Genomic DNA, 27,339 nt, shown 5'->3' with positions numbered 1-27,339 from the left:
CATTCAACCTCCATGCCGTCAAACGTAGCCACGGTAAGTCTTGATAAGCGAATGGCCCCTGTTGCAGAGGGTCCTCATGAAGAGGAAGAGGCCTCGGATCTTCCAGCAGTAAGTCCAGAAGATCCACGTACCAAGCTCGCCTTTGCCAGTCCGGAGCAATGAGAATTGCCTGAACCTTTGTTCTCTTTCTGAGTTGTAGAATTCTTGGAATGAGTGGAAGTGGAGGGAACACATACACTGACTTAAACACCCACGAAGTTACCAGGGCATCCACCGCCACAGCTTGTGAGTCTCTCGACCTGGAACAGTACCATAAAAAAAAAAAAAAAACCTCCTAAGGAGCTCCCCTAGCTGTGACTGGCTCCTCCGGACACATTTTCTAAACCGTGTCTGGTAGGAGGGGCATAAAGGGAGGAGCCAGCCCACACTCTCAAACTCTTAAAGTGCCAATGGCTCCTAGTGGACCCATCTATACCCCATGGTACTAATGTGGACCCCAGCATCCTCTAGGACGTAAGAGAACTATAGTGCTATGGATTGATTGTTTGAGGGAGGGAGGCCCTAAATTGGTATCTTGCTAAGGGCCCCATGAGGTCGAAATCCACCTCTGGGACATGCACATATCGGAAAAGCTATCCAGCCTGCTCGTGGTTATTGCAAATGCATTTCTTGGCACTGACAAGTGGCAATAAAAAAAAATGTTTTTTAAAGTTTCAGGTAAAAAATTTGATTACTAGTAGAGTACATCGTCCACTATTTATTCCCAATCTGATGGGGCATTTATATTTATGAGGTTTTCTGTGGCCAGAATGTCAAAGGGATCCTGTGCTCATTTTGGTGATAAATAAACTAATATTTAAGCTAACAGTGGGTTTACACCTGAGTGTTAGATGGAGGATCAAACAGTGTACATTAAATCAATGACCTTTAAATGCTAGTATTCCTGTTTTTAGAACCCAACAGTTCAGAGAGGAGGGTCCTCAGGAAAGGGACTCTGAAAAATGCTGTGAAATACAAATAGGAAGCAGGTGGGTTAAATTGAAGAAACACCTTCTTTATGTGGAGACTAGATAGGCGTGTGCCACTATACACTATATGGACAAAAGTATTCGAACACCAACGGAGACTGTAATGACATTGTATTCAAATACATATACTTTATATGTAGTTGCTTATCGGGCACTGATGTTGGACTAGTAGGCCTGCCTTGCAATCTCTTTTCCAGTTCATATCAAAAGTGCTTGATGGGGTTGAGGTCGAGACTATGTGTGGGCCAGTAAAGTCTTGCACACCAAACTCATCAAACCATATCTTTATAGTCCTTGCTTTGTGCACTGGGGCACAGTCATGTTGGCATAGAAAAAGGCCTTCCACAAACTGTTGCCACAAAGTTGAAAGCATAGCATTGTCCAAAATGTCTTGGTATGGTAAAGCATTAAGATTGCCCTCCACTGGAGATAAGGGGTCTAGCCCAACCCCTGACCATTATCCCTCCTCCACCAAACTTCACAGTTGGCATAATGCAGTCAGGCAGGTAATGTTCTCCCGGATTTCGCCAAACCCAGACTCAGCCATCTTACTGCCAAACAGAGAAGTGTGATTCATCACTCCACAGAATACGTTTCCATTGCTCCACAGTCCAGTGTCTGTGTGCTTTACCCCACTCAATCGGACACTTGGCTTTGGACTTGGTGATGTTAGGCTTGCATGCAGCTGCTCAGCCATGGAAACCCATTCCATTAAGCTCCCGCCGCACAGTTTTTGTGCTTACATTAATGCCAGTGGAAGTTTGGAACCCTTCAGCTATGAAATCAGCAGAGCGTTGACGACTTTTACACACCGTGTGCCTTAGCAGTCGTGGTCCTCGCTCTGTGATTTTACATGGTCTTCTGCTTCATGGCTTAGCTGCTGTTGTTCATAACCGCTTCAACCTTCTAATAATATCACTTACAGTGGACCGTGAAATATCCAGCAGGGATGAAATTTCACAAAGTCTTATTGCTAATGTGGCATTCTATCACAGTACCATGCTTGAAGTCACTGAGCTCTTCAGAACGACCCATTTTGTATCACAAATGTTTGCAAATGAAGACTGCATGGCTAGGTGCTTAATTTTATACACCTGTGGCAACAGATCTGATTGAAACACCTGAATTCAATAAATTCAATTAACATGTGTGGCCAAATGCTTTTGTCCATATATGTAACATACTGTAGATGTTCTGACATGTCTAAATAGTTTAAGAAGTAGTCAGCAGTCAAACGCTGTACTGTATGTAGCATACCTAAGATTAACAATTTGATAGCTATTTTTATTGCCACATCCAATGAAGTGATCTGTGATCCCTGTTGACAACGTCTAGAGGTTGAACTAATTTGGCTTCCTAATTCATGGCTAATCGCTCTATAATGTCATCGTTAGACTTTGTACTAGCACAACAATCAGGTCACTGATAAGGTATCGGTATAGTGGACCAATCCTGTGATGCACAAATTTTTTCGTTATATTGAAACACAAATCCAGAGATGTACCTTCGATGAAGTGTCGGTAGGAGACGAAGCATGTTAGGTTGTTTATTGAAAGACACCTCAATGTGATCCTTACTCTTCATTACAAGAAGCTTGGGAATGTGTCAATCTGAAGTGGAAACTAATATTGTTTAATTTTAAATTTTTCTGTGTATGGAAATTGTTTTTAATAAAATACTCTGTACATTTTTAGTCATAAATTGTGTACATTTGGTATTTACAACTGTGAATTTGTAACATCTTTTGTTTTATTAAAACAAGCTCATGTATTACATGGGATTATTCCAGTAAGGAGTATAAACTGGCCTCAATAAGGGTTCTAATGTTATTTCTAGTAATTAAAAAAAAAAAAAAAATGTTATGTAATTTTATTAATATATAAATATATATATATATATATATATATATAAATATATATATATATATATATATATATATATATATATATATATATATATATATATATATATATATACATACACATATACACACACACAGTATACATACAGTATATATATATATATATATCTGTTTTCACTTATTAATTATACTATTATAATGTATTTTCTGTACAAGCTAGTTTTATCATATCCTGCACGACTTCTTTTTACAGCATAGGCTAACGCGTTTCTATTACACCTATTTCTACAGTATGTCCTTGTAAACATATATAGCCTCTGCATTCTAGTCTTGAGGTGAACAACAATAAAACAGTTTTAGGATTCTAAGCCAGACTCCTCTATGACGATTTCATCTCGGCTTTATTTTTAATGGAGAAACCTCTTGTCATTAATGAATGAATTAATGAATGAAGTGGTTTATGGCCACAAGAACTTTACTTTCATAGCTGGCTACATCATGAATAAGCTGCTAGAACATGATGCTTTCAAAAACAATGAAAACATTATTTTTAAATGTGTAATGAAGTAAGTAATGCAAATATATTATATTAGAATAATAGCATAAAGTCAGTCAGTAAAATTTTTCAAAAGAGCTGTAAGAACAGGTACAGTAATTGCATGATTAGAGATATACAGTGACTTCTTGAAGGGTTTGGTGATAAATGTAGTGAGCCTCATACAGATTTAGGGGTATATTCAATTGAAGTCGGATCCCCTCCGATGGAGAGGATCCGTCATGGCACTATTTAATGCCGGCCGTTTCCGTCCAGCATTCCGACAATGCAGATTCGACTTGATAACATGTCGAATCTGCATCAGTAGTAAACTGTCAAAAACAGCCGCGTTTTTTCGCCAATCCACAAGTTTTCCGACAGTGCTAGTTTTTTTAGACAGTAAAAAAAAAACTTCACTTTCATGAAATAAGTCGAATGCATATTCGACCTAAAAACTGTGGAATGTCGGAAAAAACAGCACCTATTGAATCCCCCCATTAGGAGTAATTGTGAGAACAACTTTAGAGTTGCCTCAGTCATATCTTTATAAATCGTGGACTATTTAACATTACACTGCAAAAATTAGCAAAGATAAATGGCAGATTAAAGAGAAACTGCAAACATCCTATATCCATAAACTAATCAGTAGGAGTGGTGTAACAAAAGACACTGCAACTTGTTTAATTTCTCTCTCTCTCTCTCTCTTCCTTTTTCTGCACACTGCAGAAACCAACCTGTTTGAATACTTGTTTTTGACTCTGTGGAGCACCACCAACCTGATGTTGTGCAGCAATTGTTGTTGCAGCTAAAATAGATTTCATTGTTGGTGACAATGCAATCAGTATTCCAGTTCCTCCTCCAAACTTGTTGACATACAAAAATTCTGCAATATTACTATAGACAAAAAGCTTTAAGGATCTTTTAGACCTCAATCTGGCCACATGCATTGTTAACAGTATTTCATAAAAAAAGAGAGTTATTAGACTACAAGCTAATAAAGTCAGTAACCCCTTATGAATTAAACGTACCCTAAAGTTGTCAGGCGAACTCAAGAAGAGTTTTTGCCGAATATCCTCTGGGGCACCTGCACACAACCTGTAGAAAATATGGTAATTCCTTTCATCTTGACCTTGCACACAGATACGAGACTTCTCCAAAAGGTAGTGAGACACAAATCCCCCCACTACGGAATACTAGGTACAGAAAAAAAAAAAAGAGCATATAACAAATGTAATGGATAGGTTTATAAAGCAACATAATCTAAAATATACGCTAAATAAAAAGTAGAAAACACATTTTGAGAAATCCTGTTGTCTATTATCAATTAGTGCAGAAATAGACATACCACCATATACTGTACTTAACAAGTGATACGTCCAATTTATGGCCTAAATTAAATGGCCATGTTCCCAAAAAGATGACAGGATCTCTTTTGCATAGCAAGATGTACACAGTAAGCCACTAATGATTATATACAAGGCATTCAGCACCACAGCAGGGAACTTTCTTGTGCACTGGATATCATACACTGCAACAGAAAAAGAAAAATGTTTCCCACTCCTTATAGCAATTGGAACTGAAAAGAAAGATGAATGAAAAGAAGATTGTCTGTAGAAATTCTAGTCACTTGTATGGAGCACATTACACAGTCGATCCCATCGGTGCTAGAGAAAACTGCAGTCTTGTGTCACTTTACTGGAAAAGGTTACTCATTACCGGAGCTGGCTTCTAGATAAAAGCTCACTCAGCACTGGGATAACCTTTTCTGTGATACAAACCTATACACAGGACACTTGGGAACATACATTATTTGTTTTCTATTTATTTGGAAATGGCAGGTCGTGAGAGGAGTTCTGACAATATTAAAGGTTTCCACCTCAAACTGTGGAGTCAAATTTGGGAGAAATAACACACAATAGTGGAAACAGTTATATCTAATTTTCTTTTGAACGTTTCTCTGTTGTACGTGAAAACAACGTTTATCAGCGCTACTAAAACTACAAACACGTCCATGTGTTTTTCTACTTCACTTCCAAAGACACTGCAGAAAAATGGGAATTATAGTGTTAATACAACACATTACCAACATTAACTTAGCATAAACCTAATTCTGTAATACGAATATGTAAGATCTCAAGATCGCAGAGATTCTCTATTATTCTCATTTTATGGGATTGCCAACTAAGCAATCACAGAAACATCTATATCCAATCCAAGTGTTGACTTGTGCCATTAGGTAAGCAGTGACAACCCATTAAAATATCAATTTCTACACTTCTTTTTACCTGGGCTACACGAAAAATTTACTTTTTATTTCTAATTTTTAATTTAGAATATCTATTTTTTATAATAGTTTTTATTGATTCACAAAAATAATGTAATCATAAATATAGCACAGTATAGAGGTGTACAGATATAAAACATTACGCAAGCACAAATAAGTAAATAATAGCAATCTCAAGGAAATAGGAACAAGACTCCTTATTGCACCAGGAGGTTTGGAATACAAACAAATAACAATGTAAGTAAATTAGTAACATTTACTTAAAAGGTATTCCACAATCTAATATAGCAAAGTTGTACCATGTACATAAATGGAAACTTTGTCTAAGTGAAGGTTTTACGTCTGGGTAGAGTGTGTGCACATATGGTAACCAATTAACAAAAAACATTTCAGCCAAGCCTTCTTTGTTGATGGATGTGGATGACCAGTTCATATAGAATACATGGGACAATCTGGGTGTCAATAAAGAAAGTGATGAGGTGGAAGGTTCAATCCATTGTGAGAGAATTGTTCTCTTTTTTCTTTTTTGCTGCTCCCACAACCTTATGTAAAAGTAGTTTATGACTTTTGGATATAATGGGAGGAGGCAATCCAGAGAAGGCCCGCCAGAACACCCAATTAGGTGACAGTGATATCTGTATATGAAGGACATTGGTAATAAAAAGGTGAATCTGCTACCTTAGGGCACAACCAAAGGCAGTGGTACATATCCGTTTCAGGAGAAGCGCACTCTATTTCTGATTATTAATTTATAAACCTGTCCTATGTTAAATCCATTACATTGTATATAAATAATGAACAACGGGGTTTGACAAATACCAGTAAGTTTTTATGTTTTCCCTCTGTAAGGTGAGAATTCTTCCACCTGGTCCTGGGTGACCGTTTCTTAATGAAAAGGATTGCCCCCATTATCTTTTTCCACATTATTAAAGCTATTGAAAAGTCAATTAAAGTGTGGTAAATACTCAGCAGCAGGCTATCACTCTTATACCCCTAGAAAACATGCTTTATAAACGGACACTCAAATGTATAGATTGAAGACCAACTACAAATTTATTATGGTCTACATTACAAAATAGTTTTTTCTAGTATTCAGTATACAGATATTAAATAAATGAATGAATGGATGGATGAATGAATGAATGAATGAATGAATGAATTAATTAATTAATTCATTAATAAAGACACCTACTTTTTCATTGAAGTGAATTTCTACAAATTTTCCAAACCGACTGCTGTTGTTATTTCGGACTGTTTTTGCATTTCCAAAGGCCTCTAATAAGGGGTTGGCTGTGTGGATACAAACACATTGTTTTTATCAATAACACAAATGTCAAAAAATATATGCAATAAAAAAAATAATTTATATATTATTTAGTTCTGCAGCATTTTCTTCTTGGAAATGGAATACAAGCACAAATACAAAACTGAATATTACTATCAAAAGCCTATAATAAGGTTAACACTTTGTACAGACAAATGGAAATCACATTTAAGCATTACTTTAAAAGCAACAAGAAATGCCAACACTTTAGATGTATTTTTTTTCTGGGATAATTTCAGGTGAAGGGCAAAAGGTTGATTCACAGAAACACACGGGTATATGTATTTCACTGAAAAAAAAAAAAAAAAAAACTCCTCTCAAACCCTTGAACTAAAATGTTGGCTCTTTGAATTTCTTGTGTCTCAACAACCTAGCAAGTAACCACCATGGGCATGGAAAACAAGGTCTTAACAGAAAAAGCTGCAAGTAAGTAAAAGCTGCTAAGAGATAAAGAAGAGAATTTCTAAAACTACAATATATGACAAACTTCTAAAAAGAGTAGTCTGTGAAAGCTTCTGTAAGACTGCTGGGAATGGGCCTTTTAAAAGGACTGCATAGGTAGCACGTTTAGAGAAAAATAGGTTCCCTAAGATAGATGTCTTCCTCATTAAAATAAATACGCTTCTTATTTCTTTCTTGTGAAAATAATTCAGCATAGCATCTTCTTGGGAAAAATGATTAGCTACCGCCAAGTAATAATCCCATAATGCCATTTGGCAAAACAACAAAGTCCTTTTGAAATAAGTATAGATGATTCTTAGTATTTATTTTCTGTGAAAACATTAGAAGTCAAACAGTAAAACAAAACAAATGACTTACATAAAGAACATTATGAAAGAACATAGTTTTTAGCACATACCTTCTACAATCCTCTCATCAATATCTTGCCCAGATCCATACGATTCTGTCAAGTACCTACAGAACAGTGTAATATTGTGATAAAAACATTTTTATGTGAATAGGAAGCAAATAAAAGTATAGGTCATGTGTGTATATCCTGTATAGAATTAATTTATGAAATCTCTTTAACTCCACCTAGGGCTCTTATAAAGAGGCCAGCATCCCATATATAATTCAAAGTACTTATGCATTTAAATAAATACACCAATAAGCCATCATGTCAAAGACCATGAGAAGCATGAGGGATGGCAACAGTTACAGTCCCAGTCGAACGGCCATTTCGGTGACATGTACTTTAATTAAGAGTCTGCCGAGGTGTATGGTACTGAAACGGACGTCAGGCTGGGAAATTAACCGTTGCCACCCCTCCTACGTATCATGGATATGAGTAAGTATTTGCTTAGCAGGACTATTAGCAGGATGGCTTATTGGAATTTTATTATTAAAATGTATTAGTACCTTGGATTATTCATGATGTGCTGGACTCTTTTCAAGAGCCCTTAGTGGAGTTGAAGAAATCTACAGTATGTATTTAACTGAACAAACACCTGGTTGGACTGATTTAAGAAGTGTGGACAATTTTCTACAATCTCTCTATCTATTGTACAAACAAAATACAGACTTAAAAGGTTTCTGACTGAGAACCGTATATATTTGAATCTTCTGATTGAATTAGTAGTTTCTCTACAGGTAGTAGATGTAACAATGTATAATGGGGAATGTCACCTTGAGAGGTTTGTCTCACCCGGGTGTTATATGAAGTGTCCTAGGGGAAACACAATTTCCTTGTGTAATGGGAGAGATTATGCCTTGAGGATGTTGTATGCAAAATTGCTAACATTCAAACTGTGTTTGTTTGTTTGTTTGTTTATATGATATTCTAGTTTTCTACTGTATTATTTGAAGCCTCGAGGCCATACCACTTGCATGTAAACTACTGTAGCTTTGCTTTTTTGCTAAGAAAATAATTTTGTTCTAAATCTTGTTTCGCACAAAGTTATGTTTTGGTTTACATCTTCACATGAACAATGGCTATATTCCATTGTCACCGAATCAAAAACCTTCTCTGAAAACCATCTTTTTATTTGCATTCAAGAATACAAACATTAGAATAATTCATTACACAAAATAATCATACACTTTGTGTGTTGGCTGCTCTTATGCATTTATGTGGTCTTGACAAAGGCTCTGCAGTGGGCCAAAACATTGACTTTTAATATGATGAATTAATAAACAAAGATGTTAATCATTTTCCTAGAAAAGCCTGGTGAGTGCTCTCGTTACCCATGTTCTATACAAAAACATGAAGTAATATTTGTGATCTTGAGATCAGCACCCCAGCGGATGTGAAGTAGCAGTGAGAGTGCAGCATTTATCCTGGACTACACAAAATAATCATAGGTACTAGTATTAGTGGACAAAGTATAAAGTAATACCCTTGCTTTGGAAACTTTTTATAAAACTTTTCTTACTGTGACAATGTAATGCTACAATCCCTTAAGTCCAATGTTCAATATGAATATAGCAAACACATTTTAGGAAAATATTTTCTGCGTGGTACCTCCACCTCCCTAATGTAAGTAAGTTAGTTTACATTTGTGACTCTCAAAAAGAAATATAGGTCAGTAATAATATTTGGGAAGATTTGACAGTACAAAAATTCACGTAACATCACCCACATTGATTATTTTTGGTCTGAGTTGGGTTTTCTGAAAGCCATTTTCAGTGGTTGATCCTTTTTACTCTGGGCACTACTGGTCTCTATTTTTTTTAAACTGTGTCTGTAAACGTATACTGTACTGTAAAAAATTGTAGATGGAGTTTTAAAAAACAAACAAAAAGAGTTTAAAACGGATTTGCAACATTGACTTGGCCTCCAGTACTAAAGTTCAGAAAAACATTATTACTAGGATTATTATTATTACTTGGACGACTGGCATGGCCACTGCCTACAAGAGTGACTAACTTGACCAAATAGGGAGATGATCACACTGACCTCTTTAATCAGGTGGTTGGCCAAACAGACTGCAATGCTTTGTCACCTGCACTTCCAATTGAAATGATGTTCCCACAGATGTGGTGGTGATGATCATGGTCATCACTCTAACAAACCAAATCAAATTCAATAGATTTGGAGCATGAGCATTTATAGCAATTGCATTGCACCTTACATGTGGTACAGTGATGGGTCAACCTGATCAAAATCACCATCTAATAATAATAATTATATTTATATAGCGCTCTTTCTCCAATAGGACTCAAGGCGCTCAGATACATAGCATAATATAGTATAGAAAATAATGAAGTACAGAAAAGCTTTTCATAAAATACAGAAGCATGTAGATACTAAAGGGACATTATGGAAATGCTTGCGTAAACAGGAAAGTCTTGAGTCTACTTTTGAAGGATTCTATAGTTGGGTCCTCTCGCACTGTGCAGGGAAGCGAGTTCCATAGAGTCGGAGCTGCATGACTAAAAGCTTGACCCCCAGATGAATTATGGGAGATTCTAGGTACTGCTAAAAGTCCTTCATCTACAGATCGCAGTAATCAAGTGGGGCAGTATGGGGTCAGAAGCTACTTCAGGTACCTTTGGGACCTGGTCATGTAGTGCATTGAAACTCAGTAAGCCAATCTTGAAGATGATTTGCCATCTTACAGACAGCCAGTAAAGGGAGTAGAGTATGGGTGTTATGTGGCTAGAACGGGGCTGGTCGGTTAACAGCCTGGCAGCTGTGTTTTGCACCAGCTGTAAGCGGTCCAATTATTTTGCTGTGAGACCAAGGTGGAGGGCATTACAGTAGTCTAATCGAGAGGATACAAATGCATGGATGACTTTTGGCAGATCATCTGAGGGAATTAAGTGCTTGAGTCTGGCTATGTTCCTCAGGTTAAAGAATGAGGATTTGATTGTGGCTGATATCGGATGTTTAAGTGTTAAGCCACCGTCCAGGACAACGCCAAGATTCCACACACGATCAGTGGTTTGTAATTCTGAATCCCCGAGTGTAAGTCCAGTTGGTTGGCTATGCTGCAGTCTTGTCCTTTGATGTTGCGGTCCTATAATAAGGACCTCTGTTTTATCCGGGTTCAGTTGCAGCCAACTGGCACTCATCCAATCCTGGAGTTCAGCTAGACTGCCATTTAGGGTTGCTATTGGGATCAGTACCCGGAGCAAAGGACAAGTACAATTGTGTATCATCTGCATAGCAGTGGTAGACCAGCGGGAGCATGTATATTGCAAAAAGCATGGGGGATAGTATAGAACCTTGTGGGACACCACATGGCAATGGCACTGATGGTGATGAGTATACTCCAGACGATACTCTCTGTGACCTGCCTGTAAGAAATGATTTGAACCAGCTTAGGACTGTGCCATCCAGTCCACAAAAATGTATCAGTCGCTCAATCAGAAGCCCATGGTCCACGTTATCAAATGCTGCAGAGAGATCCAGAAGGATTAATACTGAACAGTCGCCTCTGTCTCTTGCCATCAGAAGATCATTTAACACACACACACCAGGGCAGTTTCAGTGCTATGTCTTCTCCTGAATCCTGATTGGAATGGATCAACGATATCATGGGTTGTCAGGCGGGTTTCCAGTTGATTTGCAACCACTTTCTCAATAACCTTTCCTAGAAAAGGAAGGTTTGATACCGGTCTGTAGTTGGTCATGCAGTCGGGATCTAAATTAGGTTTTTTAAGAAGAGGTCTAACAATTGCTTCCTTTAGGGGTCCAGGAAAAATGCCTGTCTGCAAAGAGCATTGAACAAATTTTGCAGAGACAGGACCAATTATATCCATACAACCTATTAGAAGCTTGGTTGAGGCAGGGTCCAGATCACAGGTGGTGGGACGCAAAATCCAAGCAATTTCAGCAATGTCCTTTACATCCACTGGGTTAAAGCTAGTCCATGAAGGCAGGTGGCTTATATTGGCAGGCTTTGTATTTGGCACTCCTTTGATGGCACTGTGGAGATTCCAGCCCAGATGGTGGATATTTTATCTGCAAAGAAGTTTGCAAACTCGTTGAATCTTGCCTGGGAGAGGGTTTCATCAGTCTGCAGGCATGCTGGCTTGCAAAGCATCTCCACTGTGCGGAAAAGTTGAGCTGGCCTATTGTTTGCTGCCGTGATCTCATTTGACAGGAACTGCGATTTCTTATGGGTGATTGTCGATTGATATTCTTCGTTTTGCTTTATTAGTTTTATTTTGTCATCCACTAGATTAGTCTTCCTCCATCGTCTTTCTAGTCTACGCCCCCTTTTCTTGAGCTCACTAACACTGTTGTCGAACCAGGGAGCTCAACGTTGTGGTTTACGAGGTCATATACGTACAGTGGGGATAATATCAACTGCAGCCATAACATCCCTATTATAATAACGGACTAGGGAGAAGGGATCTTCACAGGCACCCAGTATAGCAGAGAGATCCAGATTTGCTGCTAGATGATACCTGGTCAACTCCCTGGGCAGTGATCTTATTTAAGGGGTTGCAACAGAGAACCAAAGGGAGTGGTGGTCTGACCAGATGACTGGGTTTATTTTTAGGTCAATGACTTCTAATCCAATCTGAAAGACAAGATCAAGAGTGTGACCACTTTTATGTGTGGCAGAAGGAATGACCTGTGTGAAGCCCCGACCATTCATTGTGCACAGGAGGTCATGGCCAAGGCGTGAGAGCTCATCATCCACCCATGCATTGAAATCCCCGAGGATGAGCCATCTTTGATGTTCCAGAACCAGGCCAGCAAGAGTGTCTGCAATTTCTTGTAGAAATATCTTTCCATCTCCAGAAGGCCGGTAAATGAGAAGTACTCTGAAATCTAATACTGTCGAACTCCAGCCAACAATGCACTAGAATGAGCAAGTAATTTCAATTGGATGGACCCTAAGTTTAAGGTCTTTTTTGAAGCAGATAGCCACCCCGCCACCCCTGCGGTCCAGTCTTGGGTTTTGGATGACAGTAGTTTGTTGGGACTGCAGCCTCCAATATAGGTGCTGCATTTTCATCTAGCCAGGTCTCTGTAATACAGGCTAGATCTGCAGATTCAATAAGGTCAGCAATTGTTGCAGTCTTGTTTCTTATAGATCTGGCATTACAAAGGACTGACCTGATTGGGCATACCAGAGGGCCTTTAGTTTTCTTTGTTAGGTGCAGGCGCTCTGGGTATGGGGATCATCAAGCGAGAATTGACAGTTCTGTTCTTCCAAGCTCAGGGCCGTCTTTTGGGTATCACTTCTATTTGATTGTTCTTTGAAGCTGGGGGTGAGCAGGTGGGCAAAAGACTTAGGTGTTAACGGGGAAAAGAAGTTTCCAGCCTGCTCGCTTCCCACGAATGCGCCTGTGTTTTCTTTTTAAAATGCCAAGGGATTGGAGGATAGAAGCCTGTGATGGTGTAATAGGAACTGCGGAACGGGCGGAGTGAAAGAATGAAGCTGGAGGAATACGTATACATAGGGTCATCAATGACAGATTACTATAAGTATGAGCTGCATATGATGATGGGAGAGGGAGAGAAAGCTGTATACAGATGGGTCCACGGTTATCTTGACTAGTTTTCTGCGCCTAGGCACAACATGATTTATTAGCATAAACCCTTCATCTATTGTTTTCAGATGCAATACAATACAGAGAACAATACAGCAGGGAATTCAGTCATTACAGCAGGGGATTAAGTCCGACTGGCCAGTCCCAGTTAATCCTATTAAAGGTCAAGATAAATGTGGACCCATCTGTATATATATGTTTCTCCCCCCACCCCCCCAATTCGGTATGTGATCCAAAAATTATAATGGGTTCATGAACAGAGTTATTGCTATAACCTATTGCTGCTCCAATAATCCAATGTGTATACAGGTTGAGTATCCCTTATCCAAAATGCTTGGGACCAGAGGTATTTTGGATATGGGATTTTTCCATATTTTGGAATAATTGCATACCATAATGAGATATCATGGTGATGGGACCTAAATCTAAGCACAAAATGCATTTATGTTACATATACACCTTATACACACAGCCTGAAGGTCATTTTAGCCGATATTTTTTATAACTTTGTGCATTAAACAAAGTATGTGTACATTCACACAATTCATTTATGTTTCATATACACCTTATAAACACAGCCTGAAGGTCATTTAATACAATATTTTTAATAACTTTGTGTATTAAACAAAGTTTGTGTACATTGAGCCATCAAAAAACAAAGGTTTCATTATCTCACTCTCACTCAAAAAATTCCGTATTTCGGAATATTCCGTATTTCGGAATATTTGGATATGGGATACTCAACCTGTATTTGAAACAAGTGATAAATAAAATAACTTTCCTTTTCTGTTGCTGATTTAGTCAATTATTCCGGGACAGAACAGGCTTGTGGAACAAGTGATAAATAAAATAACTTTCCTTTTCTGTTGCTGATTTTGTCAATTACTCCGAGACAGAACAGAATCCAATTCCTATTGTGTAGGTGTGAAAAGTCTCAGTGTGAGAGGCCTTTGAAGTAGATTTCTTGTGGGGGTAGTGATATAATTTGTCCTGGGGAATGGCTGGGATCCTGCAATTTGAAATGAACAGTGACCCTTAAGCAACTCAGAGCCTGAATATACTCATATTAGTTGAAAAATGGAAGAAGTCAGAGTTATTTGTTGCTCAGAGAACAGAGGTGAATGATGTCTAAATGAGGGGCTGGATGGAGCCAAATATAGGTTGTAGTCCACAGTACCTTGTCTGGGATGTCCAATGCAGAGTACAGTAGATTCCAAACTGAAGGACTTCTCAGTGGAGAGTTGCAGATGATTCAATCTAGTGTGTATCTTAGCGCAGGAATGCAATCCGTTGGTTATGAGGAGATGTCCACGTAGAGTAGTACAAGTTAAAGGTAAGTCCTTGGATATTTATGATGATTCATAGGTCAGTTGTGGAGAATTTAAGCTGTTTTATGGAGATGATTAGGAGCATGCATAAGGTGAGGCATCCATTTTGGGCGCCAGCAGCTGATATCTACACTCACTATGTAAAGACTGCATAATTTGTGAACAAGGTATCCTAAAACTGAGATGTACTGTACTTTGCAAAAGGAAAAATTGTATTCTATAGACTTGAAAATCGGAATTGCTATGTTAAGTGGAGACTAACAGTACAATATATTAAACTTTAATTAGATGATAACTTATTATTGGTTTATTTTAAAAATTCATAAGACAAGAACTTGAGAAAGTCAGAACAGATCAAAATATAAATAAAAACAAGCAGAGTGGAAAATAAAATGAACAGTAGGAAAACATAATTTCATTCACTGTATACAGACCTTAGAACAAACTTAGTGTTTTCCGTCTTGCCGGCTCCTGACTCTCCAGACACTATGATTGATTGGCTCATCTTCAAAACCTTCATGTCTCGGAAGGCCTTATCAGCTGGAACAAAGATATTGTAATAAGAAACATTTTAATGCTCCAGCAATCCCAAATATCAGAAGTTATTTACTTAATGTGTGCTTCTGAATAAGTGAATGGGATAAAGTAGCTTAGACCTGAGTTGTTGTTTTTTTTTCTGGAGTAAGATTTTCTATAGATTACTTTGGGTCTCTTAAGGCTGTGATAGTTCACTTTATTTTCTGTCATGGCTTCCACAAATATCAGGTGTTTTTAGATTTCACTGAATATCTAATAATGGATTAATGTCCTAATCCACAGATAACACACTATAAGAAATGACACACCTTTAAAACTTCAGTCCCCAACACTATAAGAAATTATACACTTTTACGACTTCAGCCCCCAACTCATTCAGCTGAAAATAAACCCAATTAACACAAGTATGTGCAGATGTGCTTAGGAATGAATATGTGTTTTACGATATCCTGTCCAGCTTTGTATCACGGGGAAACATCTGTAATCTGTAATAGCCTATCCCCAAACTTCCAGATATCATGATTTTTGTCATGTGTTTCATTAGAGTTTACAGTGGGCGGGTCAGATACTATTAAAATTATGTTCTTGCGTTTATGGACATTCTCAAGTGGCAAAGTGACTGAAGGGGGTATCCAATTGACCGTGGATAATTAGTGCGCCGGGGGCTATTCAATTAGCCAAGATTAGCCGGCGTGAGGTGCGTCTCAGTGATTTTTTTCACCTGCGTCAGGCAGGCAAAACCGAATCCCTCGAAACAGACCCCATTTTCATGTGGAAACGGGGCTGTTTCTTATGAAAGCACACAGGTTTCACTGAACCTGTATGTTTTCGGGAGGAAAGCTATTTTATTTTTATTTTTTTATTTTTTTATTTTTTTACAGGCGATCTAATTGAATAGCCTGTAAAAAAATATTGGTGAAACATCAGTAGAAAGTGTGGAAAAACGTCAATGTTTTATCTCATCTAATTGGATAACCCATGTATATATATTAGAAGAGCCCTACTTATACTAGGTTACACGTTTAAAAATACAAAAAAAACAAAAATATTTACAAGAATTTATTCAGTATTATATTTATAGTACTTACACCAACAATTTAATGCATGGAAAGACAATAAAATTAGGGTTCAAGAAGGGACAACAGAAATATTTCCTACCTATTGCGTAGACATGTGGTGGCAAAGTTCCTAGAGATTTGCCGTGGTATTTTTTAATGAATTCAGAAGTATAAAGTTTTGGGACATCAAAATATGGGTTTACAGCAATCAAAATGTTGGCCACATAAGTCTACAAAAAGAAAAAGAAGAGATTTTTATTAGATTTAATAAAGGACTACTGAAATAATTGTACAAAAATATTTTTTTATATAAAGATCTAAACTAAGTACAACCTACACTGCAGACAGCCAGGATAATAAGTTGGCCAGGCAATATTGGTCCTTCTCCCAAGGCCCCTAACCTATTCTTCTAAGCATACTTACAATAACAGAGCAGTGACATCATCTGATACCTGTTAGCTATTGATTCCTATAGTATATACAATGTCCGTACAACCTGGTACATCTCTAAATGCTTAAACACCAAATATAAAAAAATATTGTTAATACTGTGTTGACTTTCTGGAGATGACAGTGCTTCTTACCAATTGGCACAAGCCATTGTCAATTTCCTCCTCTAACATTTTTAAGTTTCATTAAAAAAAAACCACAACTTACAGACTCTCGTCATATTAAAGGTTTTTATATACATTTACAGTTTATAAGTATTAGAATTAAAAAAGGTGTTAGTGGGACAGCATTTCATATGAAGCCAGCACTTGCAGTTGGTAGTGGTGAGGGTCAATCAGAATTGCTCTTTATATGGACCTCCCTTCTGGTACAAGAGGCAAGCGTGGGGGGCGTGATTCCCATCAATAGATGAAGTGATTCACATCATCATGGCCTGTCCCATAGCTGTACAATATCGCAACTCCAGAGCCTGCCCTAGCAGGCAGGTACAATATAAAGGCAACAGAAGATACTCAAGTGACCCTTTTGAAATGACTGTCGGTAAACAAAGAATGCATCATCCTGAAATTGCACCTGTGCTTTCACCATTCCTAACCACAACCGCAAGGTGAACTAATAGGTTCCATTCCAATAACTACATAAATGCTTTCCCAAATGTTAAAAAATGCAAATTAAAAAAAATACTGATACCAATAGGTAAGGACAAAAAAAATTACTATTAATATTATTATTAGCGAGGAGATCAAAAGGCACATGTTTACAATACCGTATATACCTAAAATACGATCCGTTTCTTTCAGAAGATACAGTAAAAACTCTAATTCATGCACTTATTATCTCTCGAATTGATTACTGCAATAGTCTCCTTACTGGTCTTCCCCAAAACAGACTCTCACCCCTACAATCCATTTTGTATGCAGATGCAAGGCTGATCTTCCTTGCTAAACGCTCTTCACTTTGTCAGTCCCTTCACTGAATACCTGTATTCTAATGAATTCCTTAAAAAATATCTTAATTAATCTCTATTAACCAAACTACACCAACATACATCTCTTTCGCTTATCTCAAAGTATCTCCCAACACAATCTCTCCGCTCTACACAAGATCTGTGTCTCTCATCCAGACTAATTACTTTCTCCCATTCACAGAGGACTTTTTTTTTTTGGGAAGCACACTCTCTGTGGAATGCCTTCCCATGCACAATAAGATTTTCCTCTAGTCTCCAAACCTTCTCTTCAGCCAAGCTTATCAAATTCCAGAATTACCTACATAACCTCCAGGAGCTATCCTATCCCTTCTATACAGTCCACACAGAACGTCACATATGTTCTCTTCCTTCACTTTCATATCCTCTTGACCCTTGGCTAACATTCCTGTGCGACTGGGTTATGCAAGCCACCTAGAACCTTTGCAATTTGGCTGCAATAAGTAGCACCTATCTTTATGTACATTATCAAAAATAGGATTTTGGTACTGTACTACCAGATAAATCCTTTTCTTTGAATCCACAGGGGACAGTGGAGTACTCTTTGGATATGGATGGTGCGACAGCAGGGATAGGCGCATATAAATATTTAAATGTGTAACCCTCCTTCCCCTCGATACTCCCCAGATGCCTCAGTGTTTTTTTTTGCTGAAACGAACAGGAGTGAAAGAGAGGATGAACAATGGAGAATTACATATAACATTATAATATAACGAACAAATAGAAAGTTGAAACGAGAACAGATAATCACCTTAACACTTAAACAAGAAGGTGATAACGTGTACTAGAAGTATAAACCGAACCTACCACAATATAGGTGAAACTGCTCTGGGTGGACGTCCAGTGTCCCCTATCGATTCAAAGAATAGGATTTATCTGGTAAGTACTAAAATACTATTTTCTTTTTCATCCACTAGGTGTCACTGGAGTACTCTTGGGACGTACCAAAGTTTCTCCCTTGGGCGGGAGAGCTGGTTGGCACCTGTAGCAGTAGACGGCCCAAAGCTAGATGCTGATGCCGCACAAGTATTAAACTTGTAAAAGCGCACAAACTCGTGCACTGACAACCATGTAACTCCATGGCAAATTTATATCGTGAAAGCTGCACGACCTGCTACCCATGACGTTCCCACAGAACGCGTGAAATGTGCTGAAATGGAGGCAATTGTAAACTAGTATCAAATTATTCCTGACAAATAGTTAGCTTAATCGATCTACCCAACCTCTGTCTGGAAGCTGGCCAACCTATCTTGACTGCATTATAGAGAACAAACAATGTATCAGTTTTACGGACTGTTGATGTTCGGGCTACAACAATGCGAAGCGCACGTACCACATTCAAAATAGCAGGAGTTCCTGAAGAAAGTAGGAACCACAATTGATTAATTGATGAAAGAAGGATACTACCTTAGGTAGAAAAGTAGTGATGAGCGGGTTCGGTTCCTCGGAATCCGAACCCGCCCGAACTTCACCTTTTTTTTTTACACGGGTCCGAGCGACTCGGATCCTCCCGCCTTGCTCGGTTAACCCGAGCGCGCCCGAACGTCATCATCCCACTGTCGGATACTCGCGAGACTCGGATTCTATATAAGGAGCCGCGCGTCGCCGCCATTTTCACACGTGCATTGAGATTGATAGGGAGAGGACGTGGCTGGCGTCCTCTCCGAGTCCGTTGTATTATATTAGAACTTAGTTAGTTATAATTGTGGGGAGGATTGGGGGAGGATTGGGGACGGGGAGCAGCTGTTAGGGAGTACAGTGCAGGGTTTTGAGTTTAATCCGTTGTTTCTCTGCCTGAAAAAAAACGCTCCACCATATGTGTGCTCACTCAGTGTGCTGCACTGCTGCATGATATATCTGTGCTGAGTGCACTGCTCTGCTCACACTGCCTAATTGTGGGGACTGGGGAGCAGTTCTAGCAGGAGTACAGTGCACCGTTTTGCTGACAGTGACCACCAGTCCAGTATACGTTTGTCTGCCTGAAAAACACTGTGGTGTTTTTTTTTTTCTTTCTCCATGCTAGTTTGTTTAGCAGTCTGCTGACACTGCAGTGTCCACCAGGTCCGCTATACAGTATATTATATATATAATTAAGCACTAAGCAGCAGTACGGTAGGCCACGGCTGTACCTACCTCTGTGTCGACTCGTCACTCGTCGTCCATAAGTATAAGTAATACTATCCATCCATCTACATTGTATACCTGTGGTGTTTTTTTTTTCTTTCTTCATACTAGTTTAGCAGTCTGCTGCTGACACTGTCCACCAGGTCCGTTATACAGTATATTATATTTATATATAAGCACTAAGCAGCAGTACGGTAGGCCACGGCTGTACCTACCTCTGTGTCATCACTCATCGTCCATAAGTATAAGTAATACTATACTATCCATCCATCTACATTGTATACCTGTGGTGGTTTTTTTTTCTTTCTTCATACTAGTTTAGCAGTCTGCTGACACTGTCCACCAGGTCCGTTATACACACAGTATATTATATTTATATATAAGCACTAAGCAGCAGTACGGTAGGCCACGGCTGTACCTACCTCTGTGTCGTCAGTGCACTCGTCGTCCATAAGTATAAGTAATACTATACTATCCATCCATCTACATTGCATACCTGTGGTGGTTTTTTTTTTCTTTCTTCATACTAGTTTAGCAGTCTGCTGACACTGTCCACCAGGTCCGTTATACAGTATATTATATTTATATATAAGCACTAAGCAGCAGTACGGTAGGCCATGGCTGTACCTACCTCTGTGTCGTCACTCGTCGTCCATAAGTATAAGTAATACTATACTATCCATCCATCTACATTGTATACCTGTGGTGGTTTTTTTTTCTTTCTTCATACTAGTTTAGCAGTCTGCTGACACTGTCCACCAGGTCCGTTATACAGTATATTATATTTATATATAAGCACTAAGCAGCAGTACGGTAGGCCACGGCTGTACCTACCTCTGTGTCGTCACTCGTCGTCCATAAGTATAAGTAATACTATACTATCCATCCATCTACATTGTATACCTGTGGTGGTTTTTTTTTCTTTCTTCATACTAGTTTAGCAGTCTGCTGACACTGTCCACCAGGTCCGTTATACAGTATATTATATTTATATATAAGCACTAAGCAGCAGTACGGTAGGCCACGGCTGTACCTACCTCTGTGTCGTCACTCGTCGTCCATAAGTATAAGTAATACTATACTATCCATCCATCTACATTGTATACCTGTGGTGGTTTTTTTTTCTTTCTTCATACTAGTTTAGCAGTCTGCTGACACTGTCCACCAGGTCCGTTATACAGTATATTATATTTATATATAAGCACTAAGCAGCAGTACGGTAGGCCACGGCTGTACCTACCTCTGTGTCGACTCGTCACTCGTCGTCCATAAGTATAAGTAATACTATCCATCCATCTACATTGTATACCTGTGGTGTTTTTTTTTTTCTTTCTTCATACTAGTTTAGCAGTCTGCTGACACTGTCCACCAGGTCCGTTATACAGTATATTATATTTATATATAAGCACTAAGCAGCAGTACGCTAGGCCACGGCTGTACCTACCTCTGTGTCATCACTCGTCGTCCATAAGTATAAGTAATACTATACTATCCATCTACATTGTATACCTGTGGTGGCTTTTAGTTGTGCGCAAAATATGGAGAACAAAAATGTGGAGGTTAAAAAAATAGGGAAAGATCAAGATCCACTTCCACCTCGTGCTGAAGCTGCTGCCACTAGTTATGGCCGAGACGATGAAATGCCATCAACGTCGTCGGCCAAGGCCGATGCCCAATGTCATAGTACAGAGCATGTAAAATCCAAAACACAAAAGATCAGTAAAAAAATGACCCAAAAATCAAAATTAAAAGCGTCTGAGGAGAAGCGTAAACTTGCCAATATGCCATTTACGACACGGAGTGGCAAGGAACGGCTGAGGCCCTGGCCTATGTTCATGGCTAGTTGTTCAGCTTCACATGAGGATGGAAGCACTCATCCTCTCGCTAGAAAAAAGAAAAGACTTGCGGCAAAAGCACAGCAAAGAACTGTGCGTTCTTCGAAATCCCAAATCCCAAAGGAGAGTCCAATTGTGTCGGTTGCGATGCCTGACCTTCCCAACACTGGACGGGAAGAGCTTGCGCCTTCCACCATTTGCACGCCCCCGGCAAGTGTTGAAAGGAGCACCCGCAGTCCAGTTCCTGATAGTGAAATTGAAGATGTCACTGTTGAAGTACACCAAGATGAGGATATGGGTGTTGCTGGCGCTGGGGAGGAAATTGACAAGGAGGATTATGATGGTGAGGTGGTTTGTTTAAGTCAGGCACCCGGGGAGACACCTGTTGTCCGTGGGAGGAATATGGCCATTAACATGCCTGGTGAAAATACCAAAAAAAATCAGCTCTTCAGTGTGGAAGTATTTCAACAGAAATGCGGACAACAGGTGTCAAGCCGTGTGTTGCCTTTGTCAAGCTGTAATAAGTAGGGGTAAGGACGTTAACCACCTCGGAACATCCTCCCTTATACGTCACCTGCAGCGCATTCATAATAAGTCAGTGACAAGTTCAAAAACTTTGGGCGACAGCGGAAGCAGTCCACTGACCAGTAAATCCCTTCCTCTTGTAACCAAGCTCGCGCAAACCACACCACCAACTCCCTCAGTGTCAATTTCCTCCTTACCCAGGAAAGCCAATAGTCCTGCAGGCCATGTCACTGGCAAGTCTGACGAGTCCTCTCCTGCCTGGGATTCCTCCGATGCATCCTTGAGTGTAACGCCTACGGCTGCTGGCGCTGCTGTTGTTGCTGCTGGGAGTCGATCGTCATCCCAGAGGGGAAGTCGGAAGACCACTTGTACTACTTCCAGTAAGCAATTGACTGTCCAACAGTCCTTTGCGAGGAAGATGAAATATCACAGCAGTCATCCTGTTGCAAAGCGGATAACGGAGGCCTTGACAACTATGTTGGTGTTAGACGTGCGTCCGGTATCCGCCGTTAGTTCACAGGGAACTAGACAATTTCTTGAGGTAGTGTGCCCCCGTTACCAAATACCATCTAGGTTCCACTTCTCTAGGCAGGCGATACCGAGAATGTACACGGACGTCAGAAAAAGACTCCACAGTGTCCTAAAAAATGCAGTTGTACCCAATGTCCACTTAACCACGGACATGTGGACAAGTGGAGCAGGGCAGACTCAGGACTACATGACTGTGACAGCCCACTGGGTAGATGTATTGCCTCCCGCTGCAAGAACAGCAGCGGCGGCACCAGTAGCAGCATCTCGCAAACGCCAACTCGTTCCTAGGCAGGCTACGCTTTGTATCACCGCTTTCCAGTATATACGCACACAGCTGAAAACCTCTTACGGCAACTGAGGAAGATCATCGCAGAATGGCTTACCCCAATTGGACTCTCCTGGGGATTTGTGGCATCGGACAACGCCAGCAATATTGTGCGTGCATTACATCTGGGCAAATTCCAGCACGTCCCATGTTTTGCACATACCTTGAATTTGGTGGGGCAGAATTATTTAAAAAACGACAGGGGCGTGCAAGAGATGCTGTCGGTGGCCAGAAGAATTGCGGGCCACTTTCGGCGTGCAGGCACCGCGTACAGAAGACTGGAGCACCACCAAAAAAACCTGAACCTGCCCTGCCATCATCTGAAGCAAGAGGTGGTAACGAGGTGGAATTCAACCCTCTATATGCTTCAGAGGATGGAGGAGCAGCAAAATGCCATTCAAGCCTATACATCTGCCCACGATATAGGCAAAGGAGGTGGAATGCACCTGTCTCAAGCGCAGTGGAGAATGATTTCAACGTTGTGCAAGGTTCTGCTGCCCTTTGAACTTGCCACACGTGAAGTCAGTTCAGACACTGCCAGCCTGAGTCAGGTCATTCCCCTCATCAGGCTTTTGCAGAAGAAGCTGGAGGCATTGAAGGAGGAGCTAAAACAGAGCGATTCCTCTAGGCATGTGGGACTTGTGGATGGAGCCCTTCATTCGCTTAACCAGGATTCACGTGTGGTCAATCTGTTGAAATCAGAGCACTACATTTTGGCCACCGTGCTCAATCCTAGATTTAAAACCTACGTTGGATCTCTCTTTCTGGCAGACACAAGTCTGCAGGGGTTCAAATAACTGCTGGTGAGAAAATTGTCAAGTCAAGCGGAACGCGACCTGTCAACATCTCCTCCTTCACATTCTCCCGCAACTGGGGGTGCGAGGAAAAGGCTACGAATTCCGAGCCCACCCGCTGGCGGTGATGCAGGGCAGTCTGGAGCGACTGCTGATGCTGACATCTGGTCCGGACTGAAGGACCTGCCAACGATTACTGACATGTCGTCTACTGTCACTGCATATGATTCTCTCACCATTGAAAGAATGGTGGAGGATTATATGAGTGACCGCATCCAAGTAGGCACGTCAGACAGTCCGTACGTATACTGGCAGGGAAAAGAGGCAATTTGGAGGCCCTTGCACAAACTGGCTTTATTCTACCTAAGTTGCCCTCCCTCCAGTGTGTACTCCGAAAGAGTGTTTAGTGCCGCCGCTCACCTTGTCAGCAATCGGCGTACGAGGTTACTTCCAGAAAATGTGGAGAAGATGATGTTCATTAAAATGAATTATAATCAATTACTCCATGGAGACATTCACCAGCAGCAATTGCCTCCAGAAAGTACACGGGGATCTGAGATGGTGGATTCCAGTGGGGACGAATTAATAATCTGTGAGGAGTGGGATGTACACAGTGAAAGGGGTGATGAATCATACGATGATGATGAGGTGGACATCTTGCCTCTGTAGAGCCAGTTTGTGCAAGGAGAGATTAATTGCTTCTTTTTTGGTGGGGGCCCAAACCAACCAGTCATTTCAGTCACAGTCGTGTGGCAGACCCTGTCGCTGAAATGATGGGTTGGTTAAAGTGTGCATGTCCTGTTTATACAACATAAGGGTGGGTGGGAGGGCCCAAGGACAATTCCATCTTGCACCTCTTTTTTCTTTTTTTCTTCTTTGCGTCATGTGCTGTTTGGGGAGTATTTTTTGGAAGGGCCATCCTGCGTGACACTGCAGTGCCACTCCTAGATGGGCCAGGTGTTTGTGTCGGCCACTAGGGTCGCTTAGCTTACTCACACAGCTACCTCATTGCGCCTCTTTTTTTTCTTCTTTGCGTCATGTGCTGTTTGGGGGGTATTTTTTGGAAGGGCCATCCTGCGTGACACTGCAGTGCCACTCCTAGATGGGCCAGGTGTTTGTGTCGACCACTAGGGTCGCTTAGCTTACTCACACAGCTACCTCATTGTGCCTCTTTTTTTTCTTCTTTGCGTCATGTGCTGTTTGGGGAGTATTTTTTGGAAGGGCCATCCTGCGTGACACTGCAGTGCCACTCCTAGATGGGCCAGGTGTTTGTGTCGGCCACTTGGGTCGCTTAGCTTAGCCATCCAGCGACCTCGGTGCAAATTTTAGGACTAAAAATAATATTGTGAGGTGTGAGGTGTTCAGAATAGACTGAAAATGAGTGGAAATTATGGTTATTGAGGTTAATAATACTATGGGATCAAAATGACCCCCAAATTCTATGATTTAAGCTGTTTTTTAGGGTTTTTTGAAAAAAACACCCGAATCCAAAACACACCCGAATCCGACAAAAAAAATTCGGTGAGGATTTGCCAAAACGCGTTCGAACCCAAAACACGGCCACGGAACCGAACCCAAAACCCCAAAAATTTCAGGTGCACATCCCTATAGAAAAGCTGACATTTGAAGTTCCGCTCTGTTATCATGAAACACCAGATACAGTGGTTTGCATGACAACGCATCTAATTCAGAACACACCTTGCCAAAGTTAAGGCTAGGAGAAAACTGTTTCCTAAGTGAGTACTAAACATCCAGTTGTTGTAAGGGTTCAAAAAGTGAGGACTATAAAAAATCTAAAACTAGATTTAAGTCCCATGGAGCTGTAGGTGGTATAAATGGAAGTTGGACTGTAAGGATTGTTGGCAAAAGAGCAAAACGGCACTGAAAAAATATAGACAAAGCAGAAACCTGCACTTTTAGTGTCAAGTAAACGTAGTCCTCCAACTAACCCAGTCTGTAAAAATAGCAAAAGACGGGATAACTTGAAAGAAGATGTCGGAAACTTCTGAGCTTCACACCAAGTAACATAAGCTCGCCAAATTCTGTAATAATGAGCTGCTGTAACTGGCTACCTAGCACGTCACATGGTTGGTATAACAGACTCTGGAATGACCTCTCGTCTTAAGAGAGCGGTTTCAACAGCTACCCCGTCAAACACAGCTGCGCTAACTCGGGGTAAAGGAACGGACCCTGTTGTACTAGGTCTGGACATAGCGGAAGCGGCCATGGGTAGTCTGCGAGTAGACCGCGGAGATTCGAGAACCATGCTCTCCGAGGACACTGAGATGCCACTAGTATGGCGGTTGTGGACTCTATTTTGATCCGCTAGAGCAACCAAGGAAGCAAATGGTGGAAACAGATACACTAGGCTGCACGGCCACGCTATTGTGAGAGCATCCACTGCCACTACCTTTGGACCCCGTGTTCTGGACACATACTGGGGTGTCTGATGATTTTAGTGAGATGCCATTAGATCCACCTCTGGATAACTATACGGTTGGACTAACATCTGGAACACTTTTAGATGTAAAAGTCCATTCTCCTTGCTGAAAATCCTGATGACGGAGTTAGTTTGTTTTCTACTTGTCCACTCCGGGAATGAACATTGCCGATAATATCAACTGGTGATGTTCGGCCCCATCTAGGATTTGAGCAACTTCTCGCATGCGATGCGACTTCGAGTCATTCTTTCTTTGTTGATGTATGCGACTGCCGTTGCGTTGTTTGAACATGAACAGTGTGAAAATAGGATTTTAATACCTACCGGTAAATCCTTTTCTCTTAGTTCGTAGAGGATGCTGGGGACTCCAAAAGGACCATGGGGTATAGACGGGATCCGGAGACATGGGCACTTTAAGACTTTAAATGGGTGTGAACTGGCTCCACCCTCTACGCCCCTGCTCCAGACCTAAGTTATAGGAACTGTGCCCAGGGAGACGGACATTTCGAGGAAAAGGATTTTTGTTAACCAAGGGTGAGATACATACCAGCTCACACCACAACACACCGTACAACATGGCATTTAACTAAACCAGTTAACAGTATGAACCAAAAAAATCAGCAACAGGCTGATTGAAACCAAAACACAACCTTTGTGTAACAAAAGCAATAACCATGAACAAGTACTGCAGACAGAGTCCGCACTGGGACGGGCGCCCAGCATCCTCTACGGACTAAGAGAAAGGATTTACCGGTAGGTATTAAAATTCTATTTTCTCCTTCGTCCTAGAGGATGCTGGGGACTCCAAAAGGACCATGGGGTCTATACCAAAGCTCCAAAACGGGCGGGAGAGTGCGGATGACTCTGCAGCGCCGATTGAGCAAACATGAGGTCCTCATCAGCCAGGGTATCAAACTTGTAGAAC

General features: G+C 40.5%; 1 protein-coding gene across 9 annotated transcripts in view; it reads right to left on the bottom strand.

Annotated features, from left to right (window-relative positions):
- MYO6 (myosin VI) overlaps positions 1-27,339 on the bottom strand; it is a 449,562-nt gene that overhangs the window by 227,652 nt on the left and 194,571 nt on the right. For all 9 annotated transcript variants that reach the window (XM_063916839.1, XM_063916841.1, XM_063916842.1 and 6 more), the window contains exons 5-9: positions 16,506-16,635; positions 15,245-15,350; positions 7,892-7,947; positions 6,901-6,998; positions 4,453-4,617 (exon numbers count right to left, since the gene is read on the bottom strand). In XM_063916839.1, the coding sequence (XP_063772909.1) occupies positions 4,453-4,617; positions 6,901-6,998; positions 7,892-7,947; positions 15,245-15,350; positions 16,506-16,635 (555 nt within the window). The remainder of the gene's footprint in view (positions 1-4,452; positions 4,618-6,900; positions 6,999-7,891; positions 7,948-15,244; positions 15,351-16,505; positions 16,636-27,339) is intronic.

Source organism: Pseudophryne corroboree, chromosome 4 (genome assembly GCF_028390025.1).
Source record: "Pseudophryne corroboree isolate aPseCor3 chromosome 4, aPseCor3.hap2, whole genome shotgun sequence".
NCBI lineage: Eukaryota > Metazoa > Chordata > Amphibia > Anura > Myobatrachidae > Pseudophryne > Pseudophryne corroboree.
The sequence above is the reverse complement of the archived record's forward strand: the minus strand, read 5'-3'. Positions and strand labels throughout refer to the sequence as shown.